The 18293-nt window shown below is 42.2% G+C and overlaps 1 protein-coding gene and 5 non-coding genes across 6 annotated transcripts; all 6 read right to left on the bottom strand.

Annotated features, from left to right (window-relative positions):
- Positions 1-350: 350 nt before the first annotated feature.
- Positions 351-432, bottom strand: trnas-uga (transfer RNA serine (anticodon UGA)). The gene has a single exon. It is a non-coding gene; the product is annotated as a tRNA-Ser (tRNA).
- Positions 433-989: 557 nt separating this feature from the next.
- trnav-cac (transfer RNA valine (anticodon CAC)) lies at positions 990-1062 on the bottom strand. Its single transcript has one exon. It is a non-coding gene; the product is annotated as a tRNA-Val (tRNA).
- A 349-nt stretch (positions 1063-1411) lies between these two features.
- Positions 1412-1483, bottom strand: trnae-cuc (transfer RNA glutamic acid (anticodon CUC)). The gene has a single exon. It is a non-coding gene; the product is annotated as a tRNA-Glu (tRNA).
- A 2292-nt stretch (positions 1484-3775) lies between these two features.
- On the bottom strand, positions 3776-3847 carry trnap-ugg (transfer RNA proline (anticodon UGG)). The gene has a single exon. It is a non-coding gene; the product is annotated as a tRNA-Pro (tRNA).
- Positions 3848-8885: 5038 nt separating this feature from the next.
- Positions 8886-8967, bottom strand: trnas-gcu (transfer RNA serine (anticodon GCU)). The gene has a single exon. It is a non-coding gene; the product is annotated as a tRNA-Ser (tRNA).
- Positions 8968-10620: 1653 nt separating this feature from the next.
- LOC114430269 (gastrula zinc finger protein XlCGF17.1-like) lies at positions 10621-14089 on the bottom strand. Its single transcript, XM_028398587.1, has 2 exons — positions 14052-14089; positions 10621-11857 (listed from the first exon to the last, which is right to left on the bottom strand). Exons 1-2 carry the CDS (start codon positions 14077-14079, stop codon positions 10971-10973), a joined length of 915 nt encoding a protein of 304 aa, XP_028254388.1. The 5' UTR covers positions 14080-14089; the 3' UTR covers positions 10621-10970.
- Positions 14090-18293: the final 4204 nt, after the last annotated feature.

The following is an 18293-nucleotide window of genomic DNA, read 5'->3' as shown; positions in this document are numbered from 1 at the left end:
GAACAGAGGTCAGTATTCCGGAACAGAAGTCAGCAAGACAGCATTCTAGAATGAAAAGCATTCCAGAATAAAAGAAAGTATTCCCAAATGAAAGGCAGAAATCTAGATTGAGTGGCAGCATACCAGAATAGACATCCACCCACTCCAGAATGATAGGCAGGATTCCGGAATTAAACCCCTAACCCGACAGCGGCCTGTGACATCATGGAAGTCAGCATTCTGAAATGGAAGGCAACATTCTCGGTCCAGCAATTTTAAAATGATAGTTTTTAGAAGTGTCAGATTGACTGTGCCACGGTTTGGTCCTCAGACATGGAGGAGCATAAGGTGATCTTGGAGATGAAAAGATCCGTTGTTGGCAGGATTTGAACCTGCGCGGGGAAACCCCAATGGATTTCAAGTCCATCGCCTTAACCGCTCGGCCACAACAACTGTATGATTTGCTGTACCATTGGGGATACAGTACAGACAATGACATTTATGTAAGCTAGAACAACAAAATCAATTGTGAATAGAAAATAAATCAAATATGTCAAGGTGCTTTAACATGAAAATAAGTTGTTCACTGGCGCTCCTCATACAGACCAGGAGTCAGGTGTGTGCACAGCTTGTTTACGGTGAGGGCAGCTACTGAGAACATGTGTTCTATTCAACTAGCATCCTGATTAAAAAGAAAGAAAGACATTCCAAGTACTTCATGTGAGCTGCGTATTCACAGAATATATTCACATATTCTGACGGAGCACTACTACATGTCAAGTCAAGCCTAAGACAAAAACTTCTCCACCCTAACCAAAAGGCATGGTGCCGTAACATTGAGGATGAGGAAGAGGAGTTGTTCTCAGCTAACCAACGTGCAGCAGCTGATCAATGAACACAGCTGCACTGCTTCCTGACCCAAACTGGGCCAGCTCTCCTCCTGCAGCCGCCTTTTCAGTCTGAATGCACTTCTTTCTTCATCAGTCTTACTATATCCCTGTACAATGTTCTGTTTCTGCCAGGTTTCGCACCAGGGACCTTTCGCGTGTGAGGCGCATGTGATAACCACTACACTACAGAAACTCACAATATGTTTACTTCAGAAAATAGGGTGACCTTGGTGTCACTGATTTCACGTCTGCAGCCAGACCATCACAGGTAATTATGGAAACATTTAGTGCTATTGTTTGCAAGTTTTACCCAGACCACCCACTGAGGTCTGCAACCACATATAAAACATGTTTCCCACCAACAGTTAGAACTGATGAAGCTGCTTGGATGAGCAGTGAAACGTCTTCAAGAAAACCCTACAAGTCCAGACGCCTTGCTTCAATCTTCTCTAAGTATGATGACCTGGATGACTGAGAATCTTCGTTGAGACGAGGTAGGACTGTATTAATGACTGGAAGGAAATTAGGCACAATTTTAAAAATTCCCTGGCCGGGAATTGAACCCGGGCCACGGCGGTGAGAGCGCCGAATCCTAACCACTAGACCACCAGGGACACTGGGTTGGTTTCACTTGAGCAGTTGTTCCACAGACTTCTGATGATGTGATATATGACCTACTTTTGGTATGTCAGGACCATTGACAGTAAAAACTATGGACAGAGCTTCCGTGACGTCACCCGTTTGTTTCTGAAGAGCCGTTTTGAGTCTCAGTGGGAGGTTCCGGGACGTTGATGACCGCCGCCATGTTGGCAGCGTCACGTCCACCAAAACTCCAAATATGGACAAAGAGGGGGGGCACGAGCGGGGTTTAGGGGGGCGGGCGATCGTGGAAGCAGGAAACTCACGCTGTGATACATCAACTGTCTGTCACTCAAGCGGCAATGCCCATAATTAGGCGTAATTTTAAGTCAGAATACAATTGAAACGAGTGAGTTGTAAAAAAATTCACCCCCCCTACAATTGACACTAGAAGAGAACCTATCATCTGAGACCAGAGTGGTTTTTTGTACCAGGCTGTAAACATGTTCTTTTCTGCTGTGAAGTCGGCCATTTTAACATGGGAGTCTATGGGAAATTACTCGCTTTTGGAGCCAACCCCCAGCTGTTGCAGCGTGAATTACAAGTTTTGACACTTCCGCATGGGCTTCAACTTTGAGCCCCGAAGGTTGCCGCTTGGTCAGGACACATCACGGAGAGGAGCTGGAGGATCTGAGGGGCCTTTGTGCTTCATGGTCTAAAAACAGTTCTAAGAGGCAAGTCCGGGTCAAACAGGTTAAGACACACAGCAATGCCTGACCTAACTCTGTGCTGAACATACCTGCACACACAGACAAATCATGTGAAGAGCGCAGGGCCTGCCTACAATCAGACACGGGTGCAGCACGTTAGGGCAGGGCAGCTAATCAGCGGGGGACGAGCACACAGAGGTGGGAGAGCAGAGAGGAAGCAGCAAAACACACGGGACCAGGAGTGGATCTGTTGTTGGACCATGCTGATTTTTGAACAAATGAATATGACAGGAATTGGAATGCTGCCGTTCTAGTCTGCTGCAAGTCCATGCAGAGCTTTATAAAGAATAACAGTCATTACTGTGGAACAGAATTCAGCTCCCCCTGAATGGAAGGCAACATTTTTGGAATGAAAGTCAGCATAACAGAATGAAAACTTTTAGTTTAGAAGCAGCCGGAAATCATGAGTGTGGTTAGTGCTTGCAGCAGTCACACTCATGATTTCCGGCTGCTTCTAAACTAAAAGCATCATATCTGATGTCATGTTTGGCTCACACTGTGTCAATGATCCATCACAACTATATTCAGAGACAAACAGACAAATATGGGTCAAAGAGGAAACAGCTGTTCCGAACTTTGCTCAGATTATTGTTAAGAGCAGGATGATGGTCAAGCTGACATTAACTGTTCGGAGCTAGCTTGTTTTCTGGCCATTCGTATCAATGTAAAGTAGAAGTGGCACATGGATGAACGCTGGCTTTCATTCTGAAAACCTGCGTTTCATTCTGTTATGCTGACTTTCATTCCAAAAATGTTGCCTTCCATTCAGGGGGAGCTGAATTCTGTTCCACAGTAATGACTGTTATTCTTTATAAAGCTCTGCATGGACTTGCAGCAGACTAGAATGGCAGCATTCCAATTCCTGTCATATTCATTTGTTCAAAAATCTTTACAGCTTGAAGAAAGCAGAAGCCAATGAGCTGATTTTGGAGACTCTACACTCAACAAGACTGAAGCTCATGAACAATCAGTCAATCAATCAAGCTTCAGTTGTACAGCAGCTGTCAGGCAGAGCAGCTGCAGTTCAAGCTGCTGTTTACAAGCTGTTTACAGAGAGAAGCAAGAAAACAACAGTCAGCATCATCTTCCATAAAAACACATGACAATGACATGTGAGACAGAGAGTTTATGATCCATCAATTTTAAAGCATTGGATTCCACAAAAAGCATATCAGTATGTTCACGGTATGAGGCTTTGTTTATGATTCTTATTGCTCTTTTTTGAAGCTTCACTATTGGATCAATAATTGTTTTACCAATATTTCCCCAAATTTCTGCACAATATGACATGTATGGTAACAGCAGTGATGAGTACAAGATAAACAGACATTTCTTGTTTAATTCGTTCTTAATTCTATAGATTATGCCTATAGCTTTGCATAGCTTACTTTTGATGTATTCTATATGTGGTTTCCAACAAAGTGTGTGGTCTATTGTAACTCCTAAGAACTTATTCTCATACACCCATAAGCTGACCATGAACTTATTTGGGTTAAAGATTAATCCTGTTAACGTAAACATGTGGCAGCTATCCATTCTACTGAAGTTCAAAGATGAGGGCTCGTCCGGGATTTGAACCCGGGACCTCTCGCACCCAAAGCGAGAATCATACCCCTAGACCAACGAGCCATGTGTAACCTCTTACTCTTCATGTTTCAGTCGGTGGAAGAACAACACAAAGCACATGTTGGTAACGACATGTACAAAGATTTCTTCTAACTGTGTCAACAAAGATTGAACACTTTGCATATCACCGTCCTCCATGAGGAGACCGTCGTCCTCCATGTCCTCCATGAGGAGACCGTCGTCCTCATGAGGAGACCGTCGTCCTCCATGTCCTCCATGAGGAGACCGTCGTCCTCCATGTCCTCCATGTCCTCCATGAGGAGACCGTCGTCCTCCATGTCCTCCATGTCCTCCATGAGGAGACCGTCGTCCTCCATGTCCTCCATGAGGAGACCGTCGTCCTCCATGTCCTCCATGAGGAGACCGTCGTCCTCCATGAGGAGACTGTCCTCCATGTCTAGATAAGGCTTGCTGTCTAGCAGCTGGGAGAAATGTCTTTTTGTGGCTGTGGCATTAGCTCAACATTGAATCATAAAGTTAAGTTATAATAAGTTTATTCAGGTTTGTTCTTTCAAAAAAAAAAAATACAGTATTTTCCGGACTATTAGTCGCACCAGTGTAAATAAATCACTACTTTTTTAGCGTAATGTTGCCTCTTGAATTCCTCTTAACTTAAGTGGTGTGGCTGCAGGGCATTGAGCGAGACACACGCATTCCAACATGTTCTCACGCAGAGAAATGATGAGCTTCACAGCACAGAAATTCCTATAAACATCCTGTAAATGAGTAAAAGACTACTGTGCGCTATAGCTGTCTGGAATTAGCGACCTATCTACCACGCGTGTCACATGTGCTCGGAAAGTGTGGACAAGCTGGAGGTGGAAGAGAACCGGCAGGAGAGGGACAGAACAGCTGCCATGATATTTGTAATGGGACGTCAGGACACAGGCTAACTAGTTGTATATTTTTTCATAGATAAGTTGCACCTGAGTATAAGTCGCATACCCAGCCAAAGGATGAAAAAAAGTGTGACTTATAGTCCGGAAAATATGGTAATATTTATGACTTAATGATTATAATAACATGTACATATGTATGTCAATAACAGTGCACTTGAGTACAACTACACTTGAGTGCAATACAGCATGATCATGGCTGACAGGACACACACATTTACATCAACACACACAGGCGACCGCGTGTGGATGAACACACACTGATCCCTAAAACCAGATAAACACACACATCAAATGTGGTGAGATCACTATCATTAGTCCTGAGTCAGTCTGCTGTGGAGTCCATTTGCTTTGTCATTTACTATTCTTTGTTGTGTTTCCGTCTCTTGCTTCCTGTCTATTTATTTATTTTTATTTACATATTATTGTGTTATTTGTGTCTAAAGGGCCATTTCCATCACGTTGCAGTCAGTTTTGTGTGCTGAAAGCAGTGCAGGAGCTGCTACACGTCCTCATTTGATCAGTTGATATGACAGATTTTCTCATCGCTGTCAGCATGAACTGAACAGCTCTGCAAAGTACATCAGCAGTTTAGTCACAGACGTCTCTTCTCTTATCATTTCCACACTGAAGCACCTGAATGTGTGACAAGTTGTGTTCACTGTCACACTAGTGAGAGCTCTTTAAGCACTTACTCAAACAACTCAGAGTGACAAGCCATGGCTTTCAACAGGCCCAAAGAGCCGTATGCCTCCATAAAGAGCAGAGAGCTCCATTATTGATGAGGCTGAGGTGACACTTGGCGTTTTCTGGTGGAGGTTCATTTTTTTTTAATTATTTTAGATACTTTAATAATCCCAGAGGTAAATTGCTTAAGGCTGCAGCGTCACACAATGACCAGCAAGGAGCGCCACTGGAGGCAGTGTGGGCAAAGTGCCCACACACAACAATGACTAGGGAGAAGCTGCGTGTGTGTGTGTGCGTGTGTGTGTGTGTGCGCGCGCGTGTGTGTGCGTGTGTGTCAGATCAAATATCTTTAACCTGCTTTTAATAATAATTTGTTTTGCACAGTATACCCAATAATAGCTAATTCCTTGGTCTATATCACTATGTATTAACACATACAACAAGGTATTGGTTCCTTAGGAAAATAGAAACTTTTCTAGCTGCTTCTAAAATTACAAAATCCAAAAACATAAGAAACCACCAGAGTAAACTGAATGAACACATTGCAAACGAAAGACACAAAAAGACTAAACCTCTACAAAACAAACAAGACATGGACTGTGTGTAATATAAATATACAAACTAATGTGATTTGATCAGAACATTTTAAAAGACAGTGATGATCTGTTCTTATTGTCTAAACAGGAACAGTTGAAGCTCAGCTTGTAGCCCCTGTATCTCAGGCTTCTCAGCTTCTCTTCAGATGTTTGGACGTTTCTGCTGGAACCTCTCATTTAATGACTCACATTTAGAACTTTTGACTTTATGTGGAGGAGGGATTTTGGAATGAGGAGGCTGCAGCCTGCGATTCCACCACTAGATGTCAGCATTGCACAGCATTGGTGGTTCAGTTCAGATTGAGAGAATGCAAAGAGTGTGCAAAGCTGTCATCAAAGCAAAAGCTGGCTGCTTGGAAGAATGTCAAACATCAAACATATTCTGCTTGGTTTAACACTTTGTGTTCACTGCATCATTCCACATGTGTTCCTTCATAGCTCTGATGTCTTCAGGATGAAGCTACAATGTAGAAAGTCATAAAAACAAAGACAAACCACTGAGTGACTTTTGACTGGTACATTTAAAATGTCATCATATGTCCTAACCAGCAGGGGGAGCACTGATCATAAACTCTCTGTCTCACACGTTATTGTCATGTGTTTTTATGGAAGATGATGCTGACTGTTGTTTTCCTCATCATCCAGCTACACCCTCCCTCCTAAAATGCAGGCTAGAGGATGTGGGCACCGCTACCTCTTGCATGCTAAGCGAGCACTCTACCATTTGAGCTAATCCCCCATGTACAAAGGGTCAATTGCAAGTCAATCAGGACTCACTGCACTACATGAAGTGTACTAGTGACGAATTGGAAGCATCAGACTTTTAATCTGAGGGTCCAGGGTTCAAGTCCCTGTTTGGGCGGAACACTTTGTACTCCCTCTTGCTTGTACTCCCCTTCCCTCTCTGTTAATGTGCTTGGACAGAGCTCTGTGAACAGCCAGCCTCTTTGTGTCTTGCCCTCCTTGTGCAAGGTGTCAATGGTCGTCTTTTGGGCAACTGTCAAGTCAGCAGTCTTCCTGTGGTTGTGCCGCCTACAGAACTAGACTGTGGCTGTGTCCCAATTCAGGGTCTGCATCCTTCGGAGGACGCAGCCTACGCGGTCTCAGGAGGCCGCGTCCTCCTGAGGATCCTCCGGAGGATCCTCCACCATTGGTAAATGGGACGGTCTGGCCTTCAAAGCACTTCCTGATTGTGGCGCGACGTCATAAATTTTGCCCCGGGAAAAACAAAAGCAGCGACAGCGACACAACACGGACTAGACAACAAACGGGACAACAGTGTGGATTTAGACATTTGGAATATTTTAATGTATTTATTTGTTGTTGGAGGAAGAGGAGAGGCGGCTCCAGCAGCAGCAAAACCTGTGACGGCTCATTTTCTTCAGGCTGGGAGAGCGCAGTGGGGAGGTGACGGTAAGCTGCTGTTTAACCATATTATTGATCATAATTAATATACCGGTTACTGAGCAAACGCTAGATATATAACCAGTAGATAGACAAATATGATTAAATGTAATTTATATTTGATTCAATTGTAAGACTTGATACAGGGTCTGTTTGTAATTTTAATACTTTAAATAAATAGCTAAATGTGTACGAACCCTGCAAATAACCCTGAAACCACTGCTTTAATGTGTCATTAAGCATCAGGTCTGTCACTACACCAGAGAATTACTGCTGGGTGGAGGAGAGTGGGGCTCCCTGGCAGGACCAGCTGTCTGTCCTGGAGGAGGTGTACTGACCATCATCACCTTTGGAGGGTGAGGATACATATTTTATAGCTTTTCATATTTTAAGCTGCGTTGGAAGCCGCTCTGTTGAAGTTATTATTTTTATTTTTGCCCTTTTTAAAAACATCTTTAGTAACATGGCAGCCGATCGTCCGCTCTGCAAACCCTGATGGACGATGTGGTGGACAGAGGAGACAGACACCCCCCTCCCCCAGATGATGTCCCACTCACAGCCAGAGGACTCCAAGGTCTTCACCGTGGCATCATCCAGTCCAGCAGCACCAAGGACTCCTGCTCAGCCAAACATTTATATATATATGTTCTTTGTGAATAGTATTTTCTGCTGATCTTTTATAAATAATAAACTGTACATTTTCATAATGCCCACTGGTAAATAGTTAGAAATGTTCAAACTGTGTCTTTGTAAATATTGTACATAACACAACACACACACAATAAATGATTTACTGTGGTCACTGAGAAGTTGTTCAAAAGTTTACTTAAATTATAAATAGGTGATGAAACACCTAAACATTTTAAAACTCTCGAACTACTGCTCTTTACTTACATTTAAATGTGAATTCGGCACTCCTGCCGGTGCCGCTGCCGCTCGCTTGGTCCGTCATCGTACTATTGGACAAAAAGTAGGCCCGCAAAGCATTGTGGGATATTTAAGGCCACGAAGGATGGTAGCGATGCGTCCTCCAAATTCAGGCAAAAGGAGGACGCATTTGAAGGACCCTTCGACTTTTGGCGAATTGGGACAGCCTTCGCGCAGCTTTGTGACGTAAGCGGCCTTAAAATGCGCACTCCGAAGGATGCAGACCCTGAATTGGGACACAGCCTGAGACCATTTAAAGGCCTTTGCAGGTGTTTGTTCATTATCTGGTTAGAGTGGCTCCAGGTGTCTTCAATGTTGAACCTTTTCACATATTCTCATTTCCTGACATACTGAATGTGGGTTTTCCATTAATGCCTACAGCTGGACCAATGCACAGACTGTGGACTTCTCCATAGACTGATCTGTGTAGATAGGACACCAGTATTACTGTCCAAACTGTCTTAAGTTGGAATGTTTATGACACCATCAAGTGATGATCCTGTGTCAGGACGTTGACCTTAAAATACGAAACGACGAGGATGGGATTCGAACCCACGCGTGCAGAGCACAATGGATTAGCAGTCCATCGCCTTAACCACTCGGCCACCTCGTCTGTTTGATTAACATGTTTTCACGGCTTCGAGCGAAAATAAGCTGCAAAACTTGAACAAGGTCACAGCTTTTGCCTTAAACATAAGCATCTTGACAAACTTTGACAAACATTGAAGGCCAGTTTTTGGAGTAGTTGTTTGGTTTCTCCATTGTACAGATCAGAGCATGCCACACTGCACTGGACTGCATATATCCAGGGGTGGACTGCATGTGTCCAGGGGTGGACTGCACATATCCAGGGGTGGACTGCACGTGTCCAGGGGTGGACTGCATGTGTCCAGGGGTGGACTGCATATATCCAGGGGTGGACAGCATATATCCAAGGGTGGCAGTAACTATTGTAATTAAGTAGTTTTTCTGGGTACTTGTACTTTATTTTTAAGCCAGTACTTTTACTTGTACTTAAGTACAAATGTAACAAAATAATGTACTTCGCTATTTTTAACATCACAATTCGTTACTGAGTACACTTATTATTTTGAATAATGACCGGCCTTTTCTTAACCAATAAAGATACCAGTTACAAACTGACCAACATGGCCGACATTTGACTGACTGACTGACAGACAGTCCGTCCTATGACAGCCAGGTGCACGGTCACTGAAGGGGACATCTGATTGGACCCTGTTGTGACCTGATCTGGTCACCCCGGATTCCCAGACTCCGTCCCCGATGCACAGAACATTGAATGAAAACCAGTACTGATCAGTTTCAGTTTCGCCTTTATAAAGGGAGAATGCACAGCTCAATACAGACCCCTCGATCTGCTCCTGCAGCTGACCATTTGCATTCTGTCCGTCCCATGCATTAGGCTCGTTTTATTAATCTGACAACAAGGTGTGGTTACATTTACATAGAAAGGCATAAAAGGTAATGTTTTCAGTGAAACATGCATATTCAATAATCACAAGGTGGAGGGCGTATACGAAACTAAAAGACATTGAAGTTCTCCCACTCACATCTTTGATGTGAGTGTGTGTGTGTATTCTCACAGGTCCTCCTGTTACGACCTTGAGTATATCTTATCTCTTTGGCAAGCTTGTGTTTTCATCTTTGGGTCCACTAAGGGGTTTGCAGTTCGAATTTCTAAACTAACCATTAAACATCAGAATGCTTTATGACCTCAGTCAGAGGTCTCGATCTATGAGCAACCATACACTTTTACCATATGTGCAAACAAACATATATTTTGACCATATATTTCCACACCTTTTATTGTGGGCAGTTTGAGGTACACCTGTGCACTAATCATGATGTCAGATCAGCATCTTGATGTGGCACACCTGTGAGGTGGGATGGATTATCTCAGCAAAGCAGAAGTGCTCACTATCACACATTTAGACAGATTTGTGAACAATGTTTGAGAGGAATGGTAATATTGTGTATCTGGAATGAAGTTTAGATCTTCAAGTCCATCTCATGAAACATGGGAGCAAAAACAAAAGTGTTGCGTTTATATTTTTGTTGAGTGTAGTTTTAAAGAGATTAGTTTAACAAGAGGAAAGCAATTCATTACACTGGTCAATTAAAAAAATGAAATGAATGTGTTTTTTATTTTTTTGTAGACACACACAATTCAACATGACAGTTGTCAGTGACGGGGAATATGTTGTTATGCTTCAAGTAAACTTTGTTCAAAATCCGTGCATACAGCCATCAACTATACGAGCAGACCCCGTTTATGTGCAGCGATCTCCCACCTCATCTTATATTGCAGACACCGCTTTTCACACTCCTCACAAAAAAAGCGTAAAGCATTTCTCTCATCAGCTGTGCTCAGAGTGATATTTGCTCCTCTGCCCAGTTAGGTCTCTGCGTCCTTTCAACCTTTTAAAAAAAATAGTATTTTATATACTATATCAATGACTCAAACAAAACTTCCCAAAGGAACTTTTCCACACAGATGTTTCAGAACATTCTCCTATGGCAAACATGGCTTCTTATCTATGTGGTTCTTCATGTGACAAATGGCATCCAATTTTAAATACTACTGAAACTCTTCCCTCATGTTGGGATAGATAAAGGCTTCTCACCTATATGGGTTCTCATGTGGACAGTTAACTCACCATTTCGACTAAAACATTTCCCACATGTTTGGCAAGAAAATGGCTTCTCGCCTGTGTGGGTTCTCATGTGGACAGTTAACGCACCATTTCGAGTAAAACATTTCCCACATGTTTGGCAAGAAAATGGCTTCTCACCAGTGTGGGTTCTTATGTGGACAGTTAATTCACCAGATTGAATAAAACATTTCCCACATGTTTTGCAAGAATATGGCTTCTCACCTGTGTGGGTTCTCACATGGACAGTTAAATTACTAACATTACTAAAACATTTCCCACATGTTTTGCAAGAATATGGCTTCTCACCTGTGTGGGTTCTCACGTGGACAGTTAAATTACTAACATCACTAAAACATTTCCCACATGTTTTGCAAGAAAATGGCTTCTCACCGGTGTGGGTTCTCATGTGGACAGTTAAACGACCAGCATTCCTAAAACATTTGCCACATGGTTTGCAAAAAAATGGTTTCTCATCTCTGATAATTCTCTGATGTGCCTTACCTTTCCTCTTACATGAAAATGGTTTTACACAAGGTTTACATTTTAGAATTTTTTTTCCTGGAGGACAGTTATGAGAGAGAATCACGTCACAGCTTATTTCTGATTTGATATGATTACTTTCGGAAGCAGAAGTCACTATAGAGGGCTGAGTCTGTGCATTGAGTACATGCTGCTCTCCCTCATGATTGCTGCAGTGAACCTGCTGTTCCTCTTTAACCTGTGGGGGTTCTGGTTCCTCCCAGTTCAGACTGCAGTTCTTCTTCTGGCAACAGAGCTGCTGATCAGCTAAAATCAGCTCTTCCTCATAATTGTATTGGTGAGAGAGATCTGGAGGATTAAAGCAAACAAGAAAACAGAATGTGATGATCAGAAATACATTACAGTTCAAAACAACTGCAGCCTCCACAGTTCTAAAAGTAACTTGACATTAGCATAGTGAATGCACACAGGCAAACATTTTGTTTGTGTATGTAGTTTGAACAGGGCTCTAGCGTGCGATATAAATACTCAATGGTCCAACCAAAAAATATCTGAGGTCGTACCAGTACGACCAGCTGTTAGAGGGGAATACATTCTATGCAAATTTTAAAAGTCTCTCTGTTCTCCAACAACAGACACACATCAGGCTCATATCATGGTCTACACCTCCGTGTGTGTACTGCAGTCAGACTGAGAGCGCAGGAAACCCAGAAGAAGAACATAGACGTTCTGTGCAGAGCTGATGCTGTGTGCTAAAGTTTGTTCCCTATTCCACGAGAACAGAGAAATCTCTTCTTGTTCCCGAGGTGCACAGCGCACACACACACAGACATAGAGCTTTTAAAGACGTTTCACTGTTTAAAAACCACAGTTTAGGTGAACATGGAGCAGAGGAGGATTTGTTGCTACTATGCAGGTTTTGCTAATTTGCTGTTAGACCTGAATGACGGATGATAACTAGCCAGTAGGGCTGTAATCTCCCAGTCGACCGGTCGATTTATTAGTCGATATGTTCAAAATTCTGATTGGTCGACTTTTTGTAGAATTAATTTCATCAGGAGGAAAGTACTAAGTGCTAATGGGGACGTTTTCGGCGCACCCGTTTCACAGGTAACAGTCTATCTTTGAACACCCCCCTTGTTTTCTCTACTTTGGTTTAGCCTGACCCACTAGAGACAGATTGAAGCGTACCGGCCTGGTGGTTTAATCACTGTGTTAGGCTGCCCCGTCCATTATGAGCATATGAACATTGACGTATTTCAATGTTTTAGTCTAATAAATTGTTTTATAAATGTAGGTGCACCCGCTCGCAACAGCGGCAGCTCATCATTCGTTCGTCATTCAGAGAAGCTGCGCTCCTGTGTTCAGTGTCGCTCTGTGTGCAGTACATGTGCAGAGCGACATGATAGTGTCTGTAAATATGAAGGCTGATTAACTCTGACTGACAGCACTCAGGTAGTTTTAAGTAGTTACAGTACATGGTTAAATGACAAACACCCATTTAAAAAGTATTATTTAAAATGTTCGGCCGAAAATGGCCCAAAAGTGCATTTTCGGTTTTCACTGCTTATTATTACATCCGTTTGGCCTGATTATTTTGCGCTGAAATTAATTACACACTCGAGTCTGTCCGCTTTGACAGCATTTTGCAATCCATCTGTCTCTAGTGGGTCGGGCTAAACCAAAGTAGTGAAAACAAGGGGGGTGTTCAAAGATCGACTGTTACCTGTGAAACAGGTGCGCCGAAAACACCCCCATTAGCACTTGGTACATTCCTCCTGATAAAATTAACGCTACAAAAAGTCGACCAAGCAGAATTTTGGTCGAGCCAGAACATGTGGACCAATAAACTTGACCAGTCGACTGGGAGATTACAGCCCTAGTTCAGTCAGATCCTGCAGTAGAGTGCCTCAAAAAATCATAGACAGGTTATTTTGTTCTGATTTATAATATATCTATGATTATCAGATTTATTTTTCTGCTGGACACTTTTTTAATTTGACAAAGTGTTTATTTATGCACTGGCCCTATTTAAATAAGATGTACACATAATGTACACATGAGTGGGGTCAAGCTAAGCTTATTTAATATTGTGCATTGTTTTAATGTACTTCAATTGCTTTACTCTTTGAAACATTAATATTAAGTTGTATTTTAGTGAGGTTAGTACACAGTTCTAGCTATAAATGCAACGCGAGTGCACGTTTGACCAATGTAGGCTAAACACTACTTTTATAGAGTAAGAGTAGCGTTATTTAATTTTATTATATAATGTTATTAAATTTTCACAAATTTACTAGAGTAAAAGTAAAAAGTATCAGACACAAAATTAGTCATATGGGTAAATTTTTCCCAAAAAGTTACTCAAGTAAACGTAAAACTGTAACAGACAGAATGAAAAGGTTCTGGTCAGCTGGAGCTCAGCTTTAGAAAGAGAGGAGACAGTGATGCAGAGAGGAAGAGAGGTGAGGAAGATGAGAGAAGAGATACTGTAGCTACATTACAAACGTGTTGAAGAAAACAAAATGATCTGACGTTTTACCTTGAGGAGCGTTGTGAGAGAGAACCATGTCATGGTTTGGTCCATCATAAGCAGCAGTTACTATAGAGGGATCAGTCTCCTCTTTCAGTACATGCTGCTCTCCTTCATGACTGGTGCAGACGTCCTGCTGTTCCTCTTTAACCTGTGGAGGTTCTGGTTCCTCCTGGTCCAGAATGGAGTTCTTCTTCTGGTTACAGAGCTGCTGGTCAGCCAGAACATCCTCCACTTGTAAACTGTGTTGTTGAGGGAGATCTGCAGGTCAGAGGGTCAGAAGGTTCACAGCACACAGAGAGATGTATTTTCTATATATAGAGAATTCTAACATAGAAATACTATCAGCTTTTCAGTAAAGTCATGTCAACAGACATTCAGCAAGTCTAACTTAGGGTGCAGTAACAAAACATTAGGCTTCCCTGTGTGGGACATTCACACACTACTAACTTCTGTTGTTACATTATATTCCACACTTACCAGTGTTTCCCTGCCATTATATAGGGAGCAGCTGTTTTCTATACAGCAGCAGATCATAGCAGAAGTCATTTAAGGTCACCTTTCCTATAGAACAGGTCTTTGTTCTTTTTATTAAACACAATAAATAGCTGCCCCATGCACACACACACACACACAGGCATGTTTTTTTGTACAAACCAGGAAGTAAACATCAGGAACGTTTCTTCCTTAAAAATACATTTTTCATTATTTCAGCAGTAACAGTGAACGTAGTGATGTCGGCCAGCATGTGACAGCATGTTCAACGGCCTCTGTTGTGTGGAAAATAATATACTGTGAAGCCAAACGTGAAAGAAAGAAACATGATCACATCTGGAACCACTGGAGGTTTGATAACGGATCATTAGACAATTAGCACCTGCTAGCTGTGATCAGGTAGTTTATATGTGCTGTAATTGAGCGAGTCTTGATTCCTGACCCCCAGGAACCAAACCATGGACTTTGTTTAAATACTACTGCTGTCTGTGTCTGTCATTGGCAGACAGGAGGGCGTTAAGCTGTCACATCTGAACCTGGCTTTGGTCTGTGGAGGTGTGCACCACGGCACTGGTGGAATTCAGCTACCAGCCAACATGTAATGATCATATCAGTGCTGCACTGTTTACTTTTTAAACATGCAGGTTAAACCACAACTCAGCAGTGAACTACACAAACCATGACGATGATGACAACAACATATAATGATGTCCGCGCATTCTAAGCAGCTGTTGTCTGTATGGACTGTTTAGTGCTGCAGTATTTTGATCAGGCAGATGCGCGGACACTAAAAACCTCTGTTGACGCCGCTAAACTTTTGGCTGTGAACAAAAACTCATATTGTTGTTGTTCAGGTCACGTTTGAACGGATGAACCGCAATAAATGAAAACGTTTATCAACTCGGGCTACATCGATGATGCTCAGCTCAACGACTGATGACGTACACAGTGGTAATGAGCGAGCGTCTTCACCAGCTCAGCTCCAAGTCATGAAGTCAGTGTCCTCCTGTCAGAAACACTATGTGCTGAATGTCACTCTTTTCACACAGAGCCGTTGTTGTTCCGTGACATTGTCATGTTTACATACCTGTTCTGTGTAGCTTGATCTCAGGCTTCAGGAGCAGATCCAGCAGTTTGCGCTGACGGTCCAGCTCTCCCTCGTACTGGACGATAGTTTGTTCAAACACTCCCAATATTTCAGCAGCAGCAGCAGTTAGCCGCTCGCTGATAAAAGCTCTCAGAGACTCCGCAGCAGCCATTCAGATGATGAAACACTCACAGTAGTTACACTTCTGTTCAGCTAGCGAACAACAAACTCCTTCTTCACATATGCTGTCGCTGTGCTCGTCTTTTTCTCTTCCCCCTCCTGGAAAAGGTCACGACTGCAAATAAGAAAGACAACGCTGAGTTGAAAGAGAGAGTCCTGGATTTGGAACGATATAAGCGACGCTGGAATCTGCGGATTAGGGGGATAAAAGAGAAGGAAGGAGAAAATATTCGTGAAGTAGTGACCAACTTGTTGGCTAAAATCTCCCCCACATGGTCCCCGAACATCAACCACATTGTGGACTCTGTTCACCGGCTGGGTCATCGAGAAGAAAACAGGACGAGGCAGGTCATCATCCAATTCACACAGAGAACACACCGCGACGCACTGTGGAGGATGACCAAGGACTCGTCTGTCTGCAAGGACCTGGGGATCGGCTTCATGGAAGACCTCTGCAGAGCTGACAGGGAGACACGCGCAGCGGCATGGCCGAAGATTCAACAGGCGCGAGCAGCAGGGAAGCGGGCCTACTACAGAGGTGGAGAGGCTTACATCGAAGGACAGAGAATCACTTAACTTGTAGCTGAGTGACAGGTTTTATATGGAAACAAGATTGCACTTTTTGGTTGTGCAATACAAGGGGGTTTACTTTATTATCCAAATATTTTGAAGAGCTAAGTTTAAAAATATTTTGATATTGAAGGGACATTGCCTACGTTTGGGCTTTATCACTTTTTCACTTAAACACTTTACTGTTTTGCGTGCTAGTAGTTACTAGCTGTGTTTACTCGTTCCATGTTGAATACTTTTGTTTCTTTTTCTTGTTTGTCGTTGAATGCTAGGGGCCTAAGAGACAGCACTAAGAGAAAAGCAATATTTTTGTTTTGTAAAGGTGAAAAAACGAACTTTATTTTGTTACAGGAAACACACTCAAAACCAGAAGACGAAAAATTTTGGATTAATCAGTGGGGGGATAAGATCCTCTTCGATCATGGTTCCACTAAATCAGCAGGTCTGGCTATTTTGTTTCATAACTCCCCTGGCACTCTTATAACCTCTAAATATAGCAACAATGGAAGATGGCTAATCTGTGTTTTGAAATTTGACGACCAGTACATTATTTTAGTAAACATCTATGGTTATAATAACCCCACGCATAACAGACAACTGATTTCAGAGGTCTCTGATGTCATTAAAAACATAAATATTACTTATCCATTGGCCAGTGTAGTTATGGGGGGTGATTTTAATATGGTTAACGATGAATACCTTGATAGATACCCTCCCAAAGGTCACTGTAACTCTCAAAACCCTGTCCTATCAAACTTGTGTAGTAACCACAATTTATTAGACCCATGGCGTTTCAAATACCCTGACACCAAACAGTACTCCTGGTTCAAACCAAATGATGTTACAAAGTCCAGAATTGACTATGGGTTAATTTCTGCTCCTATATTACAGATGGTCTCTGGCTGCTCACTATCTGCTGCTCCTCTTACGGATCATTCTGTTGTTAAAATTAGCTTTTCACCACCTGGATCCAACTATAGAAACAAAGGCTATTGGAAATTCAATTCAAGTTTATTAAATAATTCAACATATTGTGATGGTATAAAGAATCTAATCACAGAGGTTGAAAATGAATGTTCCCTAACCTCACATGTATCTAGATGGGAATTTCTTAAATTCAAAATAAGAGCATTTTCCATTCAGTTTGGTAAGGCTTACAGCAGAAGTAACAAGCAGACTGAGTTGAATTTAATTAAAGAAATTAACACCTTCTGTTTGAAGACGTCACTATCTGATAGTGATAAGCAGGAGTTACTAACTTTGCAAGCTAAACTTGATGAAATGTATCTTAAAAAAGCAGAAGGGGCCTATGTTAGATCGAGGGCCAAATGGATGGAGGAAGGTGAAAAAGGTACAGCATATTTTTGCCGTCTAGAAAAGAGAAGACAGGTGAGAAACTCGGTTAAAACCTTACTGATCGGGAACCAGCTATGCTCTGACCCTTCCAACATTGCTAGGGAAATCGTTTCCTTTTATAGTAAGCTGTACTCCTCCGTGTTTTCTATAAATGACTCTGATGCATTTTTCAAGCACATAGAAAATTCTATTCCATGTATAGAAGGTGACTTTGCAAGGTTATGTGATTCTGATATTACTGCTGATGAGCTTGACAAAGTAGTTGAGAGCCTATCTTTGAATAAATCCCCAGGATGTGACGGTCTGACATCCAACTTCTACCGTCATTTCTGGGACTTATTAAAAAAACAATTTAGTCTTATGCTAAAAGAAGCATCTGATAATTTAATGTTCCCTCCCACTATGAAGCAAGGAGTTATTACTTTGATCCCTAAACCTGGCAAGGACCCAAAAATATTGGATAATCTTAGACCTATCACACTATTGAACACTGACTATAAAATTATAACTCACGTTTATGCTAATAGATTAAAATCTGACTTAGACAAAATTATTAGTGACTC

Source organism: Parambassis ranga, unplaced genomic scaffold, assembly GCF_900634625.1.
Source record: "Parambassis ranga unplaced genomic scaffold, fParRan2.1 scaffold_22_arrow_ctg1, whole genome shotgun sequence".
Lineage (NCBI taxonomy): Eukaryota > Metazoa > Chordata > Actinopteri > Ambassidae > Parambassis > Parambassis ranga.
The sequence above is the reverse complement of the archived record's forward strand: the minus strand, read 5'-3'. Positions and strand labels throughout refer to the sequence as shown.